This window comes from Mytilus californianus, unplaced genomic scaffold (genome assembly GCF_021869535.1).
Source record: "Mytilus californianus isolate M0D057914Y unplaced genomic scaffold, xbMytCali1.0.p SCAF_9, whole genome shotgun sequence".
NCBI classification, from domain to species: Eukaryota; Metazoa; Mollusca; class Bivalvia; order Mytilida; family Mytilidae; genus Mytilus; species Mytilus californianus.
In genome coordinates, this window is record NW_026262745.1 from 77168495 (window position 1) to 77184010 (window position 15516).

General features: G+C 30.1%; 1 protein-coding gene across 1 annotated transcript; it reads right to left on the reverse strand.

Annotated features, from left to right (window-relative positions):
* Positions 1 to 2023: 2023 nt before the first annotated feature.
* LOC127716300 (uncharacterized) lies at positions 2024 to 15228 on the reverse strand. Its single transcript, XM_052222461.1, has 4 exons — positions 14760 to 15228; positions 7665 to 7880; positions 4922 to 5620; positions 2024 to 2300 (listed from the first exon to the last, which is right to left on the reverse strand). Exons 1-3 carry the CDS (start codon positions 15217 to 15219, stop codon positions 4932 to 4934), a joined length of 1365 nt encoding a protein of 454 aa, XP_052078421.1. The 5' UTR covers positions 15220 to 15228; the 3' UTR covers positions 2024 to 2300; positions 4922 to 4931.
* Between the last annotated feature and the right edge of the window lie 288 nt (positions 15229 to 15516).

The window sequence follows — 15516 nt, forward strand, 5'->3', positions numbered from 1 at the left end:
TCTTTTGTTAACTTTGTAGTGTTATGTGGTCTTTTTGTCGTTTTCTGGCCATGGTATTGTCAGTTTCTCTTCAAATTTCGTCTAGTTTCTAAGTTGTGTTTGAAGTTTTTGTGCTGAGGGAAGTTCAAGGACAGACTTTTTAAGGAATCAAAACAGAATATCATTTTACATGCAAAAAAAAATCCTTTTGAATCAGTCAGACTTTGGGTAATTAAAAATGTCATTGTAATTAGCTGTAATTTATTACAATTTTGAAAGTAATTCCGTGTAATGTGTAATTGAGCATGTTTTCAATTACATGTAATTGATAGTAATGAATTACATTGCCTTTTTGTCATGTAATTATGAATTACTTTTCAATTACTTTGAATTACATTTAAATAATTGCTGGGAAATTTTAAACATTTTGAGCTTTTCTGATGCAACTTGTAAATTTTATTTTTTCCTACATTTAGTATGCACTTTGTACTTTGATTTTTTTTAATACTTTTTAAACATTTATCCTGATGAAAAAAATATATCAATCCTTGATATTTCACTAATCATTATAGCATGTATAATAATTTTGTTTTTATTTAATTCATTAATTTTTTTCTCTGTTTACATAAAAAGCATAAAAATTAAAAACAATACCAATTTGTACATACGTAAATATGTTGTTCTAACAATTAACAATAATCTTAGTCTCAGGTTATTCCTTTCACTTTACTTATTATGAAGTACAAGTTTGTCCCTTGATTAAAATTCCAAAGGCAATTTTTTTTAAACCATCATATTTATATGTTAAAATCTGTATAGATGGATATTATTTAAACACTTTCTAAAAAAATTTTTATATACAGCAGTCAAAACATTCAAGAATGGAGTCCAATATATTTGACAATTTTGACTTGTCAAAAGACAAGTCTGGAAAAAACTACCATTTCTCTTCTGTAATAAATGGAAGCTTCAAAGTTACTTCAAATTTCACATCAGGTACATAAGAAAATCTTAAAATCTAAATTAACGTTTTTAGTAGAAAGTTGTAATTTTAAGTATATATCTCTTTCGTTATATGTTTTTTTCCAAAAAAATAAGAAATGCAATCAAATTATCACCATTGAAAATCTAATGTAACAATGACGTTAAAAAATTTGAAAACTTTTTTTTTAAACAAATCTTGTACAAATGTTTTCATTGTTAAAAAGTGCATGTATATATAAAAGTTTCATTCTATTCCATCCTGTTGTCATTTTTATGATTTTTTTTAAATGATATCGCTCTTACATGTCTTTGAACAAAAGTAATTGAAATGTAATTAATTACATTTAAAAATCAATGTAATTGTGATGTAATTAATTACATTTAAAAATCAATGTAATTGAAATGTAATTAATTACTTTGGCATGTAATTGACCCCAGGTCTGGAATCTGTGATTATTTAAAGGGCAACTCAAATTAATTTAATACTTGGATTGTTAAAACTGAATCTGAATATGACTGAAAATGGTTAAGTTTCTGAATTTACATTCTTCTGTGTTTCTTTCTATTCAAAGAGCTTAAAGAAGTAAATGTCTACAGGACACCATCCCAGCTAACAGTAACACAATGAACATGTGTACTAAGTTTCAAGTTGATATGACTGCAACGTCATGGCAAATTACCTAAAACCAACATAACAATTAAATAGGAAGGACACAAAACTAATGCTCTCTACATTGGTGGAGAATAAAAAACGATTTTAACCCTGCCACATGTTCACATTTCGGTCAGAAATCTGTTAGTGGTTGTGTTCAGTTACATTTTTGTTATCAAATGTTTTTTCCTGGTTTCTATTCACTATGTTCATTTATAAATTTTTTCATATTTTGAACAGTCGAATATTTGTTTATTATTGACAGCTGTTCAGTTACCTATCATGCCTATAGTTGCTTCAATCCACTTCATTTGATTTCTGATTCATAGTTTTCTCATTAGGAATCATACCATATCTCCTTATTTCTATATTATTTTAGATTTTTTTCAAATATCAAACAAATATGAATTGCTTATTATATTTTTTGTTTAATTCAGTAATATGTTGATTTTTTTCTCAGCTTTTCTCCAGTGATGATTTGAAACTCAACAATCACAGGAGATTAACAAATAATATGTACTTTGTCAAGTGTCAATTCTAGAAATAGATTAATACTGGATGTGTTATATTTCATAATATCCAGAAGAAAAATCTCTGTTTTTTTTCTCCGAAAAACTAGTTGTTAATCATATCTTGGATGACTTGTATAGATCATGTCCTAACTGGTGGTTGGCTGCAGTTAAACCTGGAAAATAAAGCATAATTTTAAAACGATCTCTTTCAATCTCAGGAAGTTTCAACACACAAAGAAAAGATCCAATCAATGTGCCTGTGAGCACAGACAGGTAAAGATTGGTTTCATTTTGCAATGTGAACTAAGAAATTAAACATCTAATTATATATTTAAAATAAGAGTTTTCTTCCTTTGTTCATAATTGTAGTTGAACATGAACTGATTTTCATATAAGAACACATAAATTCATACAACATGACAAACTTATGTAAATTTTAATAAAAGTAGTTTAATAAAAGAACAGAGTTCCAATGTCCCCCACGTTGCACATATTATATTTCCAAGATATTGCTGATATTAACCTATAGTATAAGTTTTATAAAAATCTGGCAAGAATTGTACCCATGAGAGCGCTAAAGAGACCATTTTCCATAAATTTAATATTTCTAAGGGGCATAACTCTTTTTAAAAAAGTCAATCGTCCACAATTAAAGAAGTTGTTTGAAATATTGCTGATATTAACCTATAGTATATGTTTTATAATAATCTGGCAAGAATTGTACCTGTCACGTCCTGTGAGAGCGCTAACTAGTCCATTTTCCATAAATTTAATATTTTGCAAGGGGCATAACTCTTTTAGAAAAAATCGATCGTCCACCATAATAGAATTTTGTCCGAGATATTGCTGATATTAACCTATAGTATAAGTTTTATAAAAATCTGGCAAGAATTGTACCTGAGAGAGCGCTAACGAGGCCATTTCCATAAATTTAATATTTCCAAGGGGCATAACTCTTTTAAAAAAATTCGATCATCAACCATTATAGAACTTGTCTGAGATATTGCTGATATTAACCTATAGTATAAGTTTAATAAAAATCTGGCAAGAATTGTATCCGTGAGAGCGCTAACGAGGCCATTTTCCATAAATTTTAATATTTCTAAGGGGCATAACTCTTTTAAAAAAATTCGATCATCCACCATTATATAACCTGTACGAGATATTGCTGATATTAACCTATAGTATAAGTTTTATAAAAATCTGGCAAGAATTGTACCCGTGAGAGCGCTAATGAGGCCATTTTCCATAAATTTAATATTTCCAAGGGACATAACTCTTTTTCAAAAATTCGATTGTCCACCATTATAGAACCTGTACGAGATATTGCTGATATTAACCTATAGTATAAGTTTTATAAAAATCTGGCAAGAATTGTACCTGTGAGAGCGCTAACAAGACCAGATGGACAGACAGACACATAGACAGACGCTTGGTATTTCCATGTCCCCCGCAACGCGTTACGCGGGAAACAATAACAAGTCTGGTTATGCTCATACATGTATACATGATTTTTTTTATCCAATTTTGTGCAATATTCACCCCCAAAAAAAAAGAAAATAAACTGATTTTATTTTGGTTATATTGTCAATGTGTTAATTTGAGCCAAAGTCACCATCATGGAGTTATATATAGATGGAAAACCCAAAAGTTTTCTTTTTGATTTGACTTCTGTTTGTTGGACCAAAAGTTACAAATATTTACAAGTTCTGAAGATTGTTAAAGATATGGAACATACAAGGTGGTTCACTCAAAAGTTATTAACACTAAATTAAATTTGCATTGAAATACATTATTCAATATAAAATATTTATAAACTAAAATGTTATCAGATCACCAGCATCTACGTACCCAGATTGACAGTTAATCACTCCACAGCAGCAATAGTGCTTTTTGACCAAATCTCCTTGTGTGTACTGTATTAAGCTATGGATTTTCAATATGTTGAATTTGCCTAAGTCCCTTAGATTATAACATGCTCAATAGTATGGTGCTTTGATATTGTATTATATTGACAATATCAAAGCACCATACTATTGAGCATGTCAAGTATACATTATTGTTTAGGCGCCAGCTGAAGCCAGCCTCTGGGTGCAGGATTTTCTTGCTGTGTTGAAGTCCCATTGGTGGCCTTGGGCTGTTTTCTGCTCTTTGGTCGGGTTGTTGTCTTTTTGACACATTCCCCGTTTCCATTTTCAATTTCATATTTACTACGATAACATCAATCGAATTAAAGGAACAAATTCAAGTACCGGTAATGTGATTTGAAATGTTGTGCATGGAAACTCTAAATAAATGCAAAGATAAGCTCAAACCCACACATAAATATTTAATAAAGATAGACAACTTATATCTAGGTATCAAAATGAAAAAAACACTTTATGAATTTCGTGCGCCCAAAAAGCTTTTCTTGATTTACCCTTCATCAGATATATAATTGAAAACAACACGTTTAATAATTTCATGCGTCCGTCCGAAGCGCTTTTCTGGATTTACCTTCATCAGGAACGCTCAAAGCCAAACATTTAAAATCCGAGGGATGTATAAGTACCGAAACAGTTGAAGAGCTATATGACAAAAATACCTAAAACAAATAGCCAAATCCATCTAAGGTCAACTTTGCCTGAGGGAGTTGAAACCTTAGTTTCTTTATAATTTCAAAATTTATAAACGGCCAATTTTAGAAAAGTTTGTTATAAATCATGTCAGTACTGAAGTAAGCTTACACCCAAAAATTTGAAAGCCAAGGATGTATATTTAAACACTGAATATTTCCTCTCATTTATTATCTTACCACATATTTCTCATATTGAATCCTTTTTCTTTGGAGGGTTCAGGATCTTCTCCCGTCTTTGCAATGGAAGAGCATCGATTTCTGTATACCGTCTAGGATAAAACCTATTCCTCATACTGATAGTCTGTCCTATCATATTCTTTTGTCCTGATGATAACGCATGTAAAAATTGACATGAGCCTTTAAGTTCTTGAATTATATTTTCTTCAAGACTTGGTTGGAGTGTTAAATGATTGAGAATCATCCAAATTTTAAGTACCGATGACATTTCTAATTCCGCCTCGGGATATTCATTTCTCCATAACGGTATTGGTGGTCCTTTATTACGCAAAAGAATATCATGTTCATGGTCATATAAATAAATGTCAAAATGAGTTCCAGTAACAGCTAATGTCGGAACAAGAGTTACAGGAACAACATTGATTTTGTTCTTGTTCAGTTTTAACTGATAATACTTTTGGTAAAAAGAAAATGTGACAGCTTGAGCGACAAACTTTGAAATATTCCTGTTATATCTTAGAAGTGCAATATTTTCTTCACTTTCCAGTAACTGTCTTTCTTCAAAATCTGCCTGAAAATAAATATCACCTTCAGCTATTTGTTCATCTCTATCTTTTTCTTCAGGCCTTGCAATCATAGTACTTCCTCCAATAGAATTCACAATAATATCTGGATATCCATACCACAGAAATTCACTTCCTACAAAAAAAGAAAGGAAACAATTATCTTCTAAAAATTGAAACAATTGCAAGTAACTTCTGCATCATTTTTTTTAAGACTGGTTCTGGTAAAACTAATGCAACTAGAGCTGTCCACATAGTAGGACTAATACAATGCAATGACTTTTCGAGATTTTTTTTGTTTTCAGCCATTCATTCCGGACCATATGACTTGGACCGTACGCGTATGGTAATGACTATATGAGTATATACTCGTTTGGTTATTAAGGGGCTAGACCAAACGAGTATTTAGACTATATACATACAGATATTTTTCGAATACATTCATACTTCCTTAACAGACACAGCTCGTTCTCTGAACCCAAATCGGCACAAGTTATTAACTGAAATCCTTTATCTTTGTTATATAAATATTGTCTGAATCTATGTATATTAAGAACACACACAGGTGCATGGACATTTTTTCCCCCCAGCATTTAGATCAGATTTTCTTTAATTTCTTCTAATTTCCACTTATTTTCACTTAACTGCTGTTTTCATACTCTTATTCACTTGATCTTTCAATAACAGTGGTTTCTACATAAGAATATAGGGGCAGCACATATACACTACTGTAATTGTAAATCGTAGAAAGAGGACCATGAACAAATTGAATACTGTAAACCAACTTATTTTTGCGGATACTTCATTTCGCGTTTTGCCATTTTCGGTCTACTTCGCCATGATTAAAGTTCATGACTCTCAAATTTTATTGATTTTGTTGATTAAGAAAAGATCCAAGTTTGACATTTTCGCAATGATTTATATTCACGTTATTTTTCTACTCGCGAAAGTCGCAAAAAAAATAAATCGCTCACGAAAATTAGTTGGTTAACAGTAACTGAAAATAATTTGAAATGTTTAAGAAATCTTCATTTACAAATTGAAACACCAAAAAAAGGAAAATATGGGGTTCAATGCTCCAATTGCTTATGTGTAAAACAGTAGACTTTTTGCTCAACTTGTTTTGTAAAGACATATAATTATGACAATGCAAAAATGCTTCTACTATAATTTTAACTTGTGAGTAAAATTCATTGTATTTCATTAATCAAGTTACAATGATAACCAAATTATTATCTAAGTAAAAATTTCATTTTTTTAAACTCTTAATCTAAATGATCTATGACACATTGAAGGTTTATGCCTTATGCAAGTACTGTTCAATGCTCGTCGTATTAATTTACCCCGATCATACACGTATACCATTTGAGTATATATTATAAGCACATGGTCATGACAATTCGTGTATAGTCCAAATACTCATATGGTCTGGAACATATACATGTAATCAGTGCCTCTGTGTTAGATTGACACCTGGTTACTGATAGGTCAATATGAAAGAATTATACTGATCCAGGAACAAAGTCTGAGGTTTGGATACTGCAAATTCAGAAATTAAAGGTCAAGGTCAGCATGATTCTTCTGCATACAAAGTTTTGTCAATCTAAGTGCTACAGTACAAAAGTAATTCACCAAATGGGTCAATATCCCTAATGTGCCTCTAATTGAGGAACTCAAAAGTTGTGCATAAACAAAAAATCTCTGTGTAGTGATATTGGACATGTTTCTATTTTTAATAATGACTGAACTTAACCATTTGTGTTGATTTGGAAAGTAAAGGACCATAGAATAAATGTGTAAAAACTATGGAGCTATTAAATGTATTCAAAGTATTAAATTTTCAAAGAACTTATTGTGTGAAAAAAGGGATTTTTAACCACAAGGAGCCGCATCACAAAAAGATTTCGGGGTATGCTAATTTACGGAAAAATTAATCTCACTTCGTACCCCAAAAATTTCACCACATATGTGAAAATGTCTCAGCTCGAAACAAGCCATCATACATATCCAAGTTTACGTTATGGACTGAGCTACAGAAGAAAACGTTACCATTACCGCCTATGGAAAATCAATTACGCATATTGACCCAAATCATGCAATTGAAAATCAGATGTTTTATTATCATTGGGGTCAAAGGTTAAATTCAAGGTCATAGTGACCTGTGATCATGTGATACATACCTATACCAGAAATGTTGTATGGTATTTTCTCTCCACACTCATCACAAGGACATTTATTATATGTGTCATGTGACCTGTGATCTTGTGACACAAAATAATTCTGACCAAAGTTTGCTGCAAGTCTTCCAAACAGATGGTTAGCTAGAAGCACTGTCCTGAATAATTCACTTTCCTCATCAGTATAAAACATCTTCTCTAAGCATCTTTCATGAAAATCTGAAATGACAGGATTTGTATATACATGTGTAAGTAATAGAAATTCACTTGAAACTTATAAATCAATTGATTAAAATATTTGGACAGCATGCTCAAATTAAATTTATAATTTTATAAATAGATATGGAAATAATGTCTGAATGTAGGAATTTAGTATTAAAACACTATTTCTCTTTACATGTATATGTAGGTGTATTTTTCGCTGAAAAGAAATACATGCGAATATAAATGCTTAAAAAAATCCTTGAATAAATATCATCCGATTGAATAAAAAAAATTACAAACAACTGTACATGCATGTTTACCTCGTATATATGCACTTACATAATCCCAATTGAACTGTGAAACTGTCAAAAGACTGTTAAAACAACACCAGTGATCCATATACAGAAAACTAAAATTAAGGGTAACACAAATAATGGCCCTTAACCAAACAAACCCTGTGCCAAGATCGCATAAACAGTCAAGGGTCTAACTTAAATAAGTTATTAGAGAAAAATAACATACATGTGTTATTACAGATACTTTTATGAGTTGTCTGCTCTTTATTTCTTAAATTGTAGTAACATATGTTTGTTATTAGTTAATATATCAAAATATATTTTTATTTTTAGTGGGCTCTTGGGATTTCTTGAAACTTTGCACAGAAACTTAATACATAATTAATTTTCCAATTCAATTAATACATTTTTGATCAACCATGGTAAATCAATGAGACAAGGCTTTTAAGGGATACACTAAGCTGTAATAATAAGGCTTAGTTATTACAGGCATGTAACTTATAAAATGAGACACTTGGGAATTAATGGGAAGCTTGCTCAGAACCTCATTACCTGCTCTGATCATTATTTCTTACAATGAATTAAAATACATTGTGATATATGTCTGAGAAATGGTTTTGAAGAGATGTAGAAAAGCTGTGATAACACCCTTTAGTTATTACAGGCATATATTTTCTGTAATAACAGTTACATAGGTGTACTATACATGATTGGCAAATTATAAACTGTTATACCTTTCTAAAGTTTAGTATACATAAAGACAATAATAATATCAGTAGAACTTGTATACAATTTAACAAAGTAAAGGAAGTATATTACCTCTTTGAAACATGTAACATACATATGTTATCAGAGTTTTTTGATATTTCAGCCCACAATAACAACATGTATGTTATTTTTCTCTAATAACTTATTTAAGTTAGACCCTTGACTGATAAAAGGCCATTATTGAACATCTTAAAATTATTTTTCTGATGGACAAAGTCCAATATAACTCTGGAATGACATATCCAATTTTTTTTTAATCGAATGACGTGTTATGTTTACCAATTTCAACAATTAAGTAAAGTTGTAAGGAAACCAATTCAAGCAAACTCAAGTTATAAATGGTACAACATGTGAAAAAATTTACTTAAATTTGACAATTAAAGTCCTGCAACTCTGGAACAGAAAATCAGAAAAAACTAAAAACAAAGTCCTTTTATCTATCCCAAAAATAATGAATAGTGAAATCAATCATGGCATACTCATGCTACTGGACTAAGTGTGTGTGATACATACAAATTGCTTAAATTCAAACGATTAAAGTCCCACAACTCTAGAAAGGAAATACAGAAAGTATAAAGAAATGGAAAAGGACCTTTTATCAATGCCAGCAAAAATGTAAAGTTTTGAGGGAATCAATCAAGGCATACTAGAGTTTGCAAAATCTAAAGGGAGTTTTCTAACATCAAAACTTGTGTGTTGAAATAATTGAAAATTAGTTCCAGCAAATTTGAGTTCTAATACTACATGTAAGTGTTAACTGATGGATGAATGGACAGACATTGGTATACCATAATCATGATAATATGTCACGTCTTTGAAAGGGATATACATTGTACAAGTGACACCTTTTTTGTGTAACTTCTAAGTGTCAGACCACCAATTCAAACTTAAAGGGACATTAGCTACGAGATATAAAAAAATTTTAAAATAAGATTTTTTTTTGTTCAATTATTAATGAAAGCGAAATAGTGAAATAATAATTTGCTTTTAGCAACCAGTTTGGTTCAATTTTGTCAAAATAAGCTAAGAAACATCACTGATGAATTATTTACTTGCAAGTGAATAATTAGACCTCATAGAATCCATATTCATATGACCTTCAATTTAACCCCTTAGCTAGAGATGGGTTAAGCATGAACTAGGCTGTTCAGTTATTAAAAAGAAAAGAATGTCAACATTGAAAGTGAAACAAGAGTAAACCATTTGATTGACTGATTAAATCCACAAAAACTCATTCCTTTGTCAGATAAAAACGATGATTAACATTTATTTTTAACCTATAATATGAAATCAAACAGACCTAGAAAAATCGAATGGCATGAGTTCGCTATCTATTTTTATCTATATTTATGTTTATATCGGGTAATATGAATGTTGGCAGTCTTCAGAGGTCACCTCGATGGTTAATTAGATGGTGTCTAGACTAAAATACACAAGAAGTGTTGATACATTTTCGAGCCCATGCCTTGTCAATTGTTTATTTCAGACTTTTTATAATTAGGATATTCGTTGAAGTATGTTATAAATCAAATATGAGAATTTGATTCAAATCGGTAAACATGAACTTGGTAGCTAATGCCCCTTTAACCAAATTTTCACAGCTTTCTTAACTTCATAGATCAACCAGGTATATTCTGAATTGAACATGCAACACCTTTCTTTTTTTTTTTTTTTTTTTTTTTTTTTAAGAGTTTATATATTTATTGAAATCTTTACATTTGTTAGTTTAAAACATCAATTACCGGTACCTTATCCCGGCCTCGTTAACATTAGTAATGATATTTATATATACAGGAGTTAGTGGTTGTTAGTAATATTCATTAAATATATATATAATATACTGGTATAAACACATGTAAGTTAAATGCTAACAAATAAGATGGTTCAATATAAATGTCTAATATAGCAAACAAAAAATAAACAATTCTTCAAAAATGAGATATAATTTAGTTTTGGATTTTAAGGAATCAAACAAAGATTATAAGTCAAGAGTAATTTCATTTCTTTTTTCTTTTTCTTCTCTCTTCCCTCCCTTCTTTTAATGCAATAAATGTTTAAATGATTTTATTAAACTTTAACCCCTCCTCCCTCCCAAGAAAAAAATATAAAATAAAGTTAAATAACTAGGACAAACTTTAAAACACACTGAAAGTAATTCAAAAGAAGAAAAAAAGGAAAGGGTAAAAATTTATGAATAGATGAATAAATATCAGGAAATACCAATGTAAAGAGGTAAAAAGAAAAAAGAAATGAGAACCACTTGCATTCACTTTCAGTTTCTCTCAGTCTCTCATACACACATACAATTCTTACTTACATACACACATACATTACTTACTTATGTACATAATTATTGTTTATAATTATATGCATCAAAGTTTAAACAAAAAATAATCAAAAAATTTGCTCACAGATTAATATCATACTCTATAGTGGAAATATATATTGTAATGGGGTCCAAAATTGTTCATATACATCAACATTATTATTTTTCTTTGCAATATAATATTCATATGACTGATATTGTTTTATTCTATTTTTAAAACCAACAATATTAGGAGTAAGTTCCTTAAACTTACATTTGTATATATAATTTTTTGCTACTATAAATAAAAGATTTATGAACAAGCTTTCTGAATAGAAACCAAGGAATATCTGCTTTTTACTGATGTCAAAATCCCTGCTATACAATCTTATTTGCTGTAATAATGATGACCAAAATTGAAAAGTTATTGGACAATCATAGAAAAAATGTACAATAGTTTCGACATCAAGATTACAAAAAGTACATGAACTAGAATCTTTCTTCTTTATCTTGTACAAAAAAGAGTTTGTAGGAATTATTTGGTGCAGTATTTTGTATTGAAAACTTTTTAAGTAGGTATCTTTGCAAGACTTCCTTAGTAGCATAAAATATTTTTGCCAATTTTCAATTTCTGAGTCTATCAGCTGCTCCCATTTCTGAAATTTTTCAAAGGGAGGTTGAAATATATGATCAATAAGACTCTTATACACAAATTTTGGTTTCTTATTATTAATAATCTGATTACAAAAAGCGTCAGAGATGTTGACATTTTCAATCTGTTGAGAATCACAGTATTCTTTTATGTGATCTTTTATAAATTTTGGAATATTGGAGATTAGACTGTAATATTTTGCAACACCTTTCTATGTGACAATTTTCAACCAATGTTTTAAGTTACTCAGTGAAAAACAACCATAAGAAGTCAAATACTAATAAACAGAAATCCTTTTTTTTTTACTTACTAAGTATACTATGGAGGGCAATAATCATCAATTTTTAATGCAGAATCAAGGACAAGAAAAATATTGGGACGTACTGATCTAAATATATTTCTTTCACAAAAGGTTTCATTTCTTCAAATTCGTTTGTTAGTTTAAGTAAACTATGACATCAAAAGCACTTTTTTTACAGTGTTGGGCTCCTTTTACATATATTATATATTGGAGTGGGTTAAATTAGTGGTCTGACACCTTGTACAAAGTGTTGATGGATGGAGGAACATTGGTATACCAAAATACAACAAATTCATCAGCAATACCAAATTCACAAAAATAATTACAAAATAACATGGAGATATGTTTATGAATAGAACAATGTGCCTCTGAGTTTATTTTTCAATTTCATGCATGAATTCAAAATTAAACTTTGTCCATTTTTATAGTATTTTTCATTGAAAGAAAAAACCTCTTGCTTTTTTTTAAAATGAAATGAAACAAACAGTGAATGGGAGGTAACTCTTAATATCCATTTTGTATGATGTAACAGGAATTTCAGAGAATAATTCAAAACTGTCACATGGCAACGAAAAAAGGGAAAATTTTCAGAATATTCCTGTGTTTAAACAACAAAAATCCTGAACATTTTAGCAGTGTAGTGATTGTGTATTTACAGAATTTAGGACCTTTTTTATATATCTCACGTATTTGCATGCAAAATTGAGACGATAAATATAAACTGCAAAGCATAGTTTGGCGATATAAACTATTCAATGTCATTGACCTTGAACATTACTTTTTTTCATTTTATAACTTATCTTTGTAATTACTTTTATATGCCACTGTTTAAAGCAGGGATGACTTTGATTTGAAATAAGAAAAGCTGAAAATCATTAAAATTTATCTGAAAACACCTTCCAACTTTTAAAAGTGTCATATATCATGTATATATTCTACTAGCATGACTAGTCATGCTAGTCAAGGAGGTTGTGAAGAAAAACATTCAAGATACAAAACAACGTGAAGAAAAACATTCAAGATACAAAACAACTGAAATCAGTTAATAACATAATGTGAGGGTATCCAAATTGCACCAATTTTGTCAAGTTTTTTCACCCACGTTTTTTTATGATCCAGACAAAAGTTTCCATTCTGTGTTTATTTTGTAGACGTATCCTTATTTACTATATATTTACATCAATTTAATTTTGAAACCATATTGAAATCATAGAAAAATGGGTTTGAACTTACTTCCAAACGATCCATGATTCAGTAATGAGGAGTACCCAAATTGCATCCATGCTTAAATTCACATCCTTAAAAATCCAATAACAGACGTGTTGTTTTATTTCTTCAAATATTTAGAACAATATGACAATAGTCCATGCTTATTATTCATTTTTCAAGAAATGGATACTTGTAACATATATTTAATTTGCTTATTTTTAAAAGATGACTTTTTGTGAATGTCGCATGGCGACGTTTCCGTAGATTTACTTTTTCCAGGGAATACTTCATCTGTTGATATATACTGTGAACGTTTTGTGTATATTTAAATATGTTTACCTATGTTGAAAGACATGTATAATGTCAAATCATAAAAATACAAATTGTTTAGTCTCAGAGAAAACTTGTAAGATTTCCGCAGCGATTTTTGTTGAATAGGTGCAATTTGGGTACTCAGTACAATTTGGGTACTGTGACGCAAGACAGCCACAAATGAACTTAGGCTTTCTACATGTATATAGCATCTTTATCTGTTATGTGTAAGTATACAGTAACATTCAACATTTAGCATGTTAAGATTATTTAATTTAGTTACAATGGTTATCCCCCTTTCCCATCAAACCATAAAATTTGTAAAGGCTAATACAAAGATACATGAACTACCGTATATTTTTTTTTAACTTGTTGAAAACATGTCTAGATTATTGTTTTTCTGCACATTAACATTAACATGATTAATAAATGTTTAATTTTGTAATTAGACATGAGCCACAATGTCAAACTTTTCTGGTGTGTGAGAGCAGCAAATTAGCAAAAATACTTTGCTACATGTATGTGTCAAGCGGCTAATATTTAATGATGTAAATACACAGAAAACATGTTACTCTGTTCATTGTACCATTTCTGGTCATTTATTTTCTCCCTTTTTAAAACAGTTTTACACTTGGTTTGTCTAAACAAAAGTAAAGTTTGATAACATGTGATAAGTCAGCTGTAAGTTTTGCTGTCATATTATGATAATGCTAATATCTTTCTTTACACATTTTGATGTTGCTGATAGTTTCTGCTCACTTTGATACAAGATTTACAGAGCGCAGTCTTTTGAAAGTTTGAAAGTTGACATCAGAGAAATGAAAAATTTAAGTTTTAACCTTACCAGAAAATATAATTTGCCTGGAATATACATAATATTAAGACAATATAGAAAAATTGGCTGACATTGGTAATACTTGTCTGACCAAGGCAATAATAGCCTGACGTGTCAGGCAGTTGGGCATATTTCTTGACGTCAGAGAGTGACTGAGCAGGTCAGATATAGGCGCACTGCTGCAGGGAAGTATGGTAAATCAAAATTACAAATTACCTTGGTTTTCTAAAAATCCTGTCCTGAAAGCTTGAGTTGCAAAGTTTAGTTTTGAACATTTACTTAATTTACCATCTGCTGTATTATAAAGGGCATTGAAACCTTCCTTGAAAACAGATTCAAATTTAATTTGATTAGTGTAAATGTTTTTGTCATCTTCACTTGAAGCAAAATGATCAATAATTTTTCCTCTCGAATCTTTTACTATTTGCCGAATGTCTACACCAGCGTTAGTGAAGCTTTTTCCCAGAGAGAATTTAATAATCTGATATGGTTCAAGGGTAATATCAGTATAATTTTCAAGAGACCTGCGTATGACATTGGAAATATCGTCTTCATTAGAAATTGCCTGTAAAAAGTTCTTGTTATTTGTTTGCATTAAAGTTTGAGCAGATCGAAATGACTGTGTAATTACGGCAAAGCAACATTTCCTACGACCTAGTGATGTTATCATCTTCATGTTAGGGGAATATTTGTAAAGGGGAAGGTAAGCAACGTTATTGTGGCGGGAATCTCATTCGAACCTCTCGGGAGGGTCTAAACTGCGGAAGTGTAAAATTGAGATATTATAAGTAATTTCTCTGGAACTGCTTAAGATAAATTACAACTTGAAACGGATTTTGAAAGCTTATATGATATTCTATAAGTTAAATTAAAAAGAAAATTTTGATAATCGTTATGACCAAAAAGTTGACCGGAAGCCTTGTTAAGCGTGACTCTGGCAATCCAATTTCGAATCTTTAAACTTAAATTCACG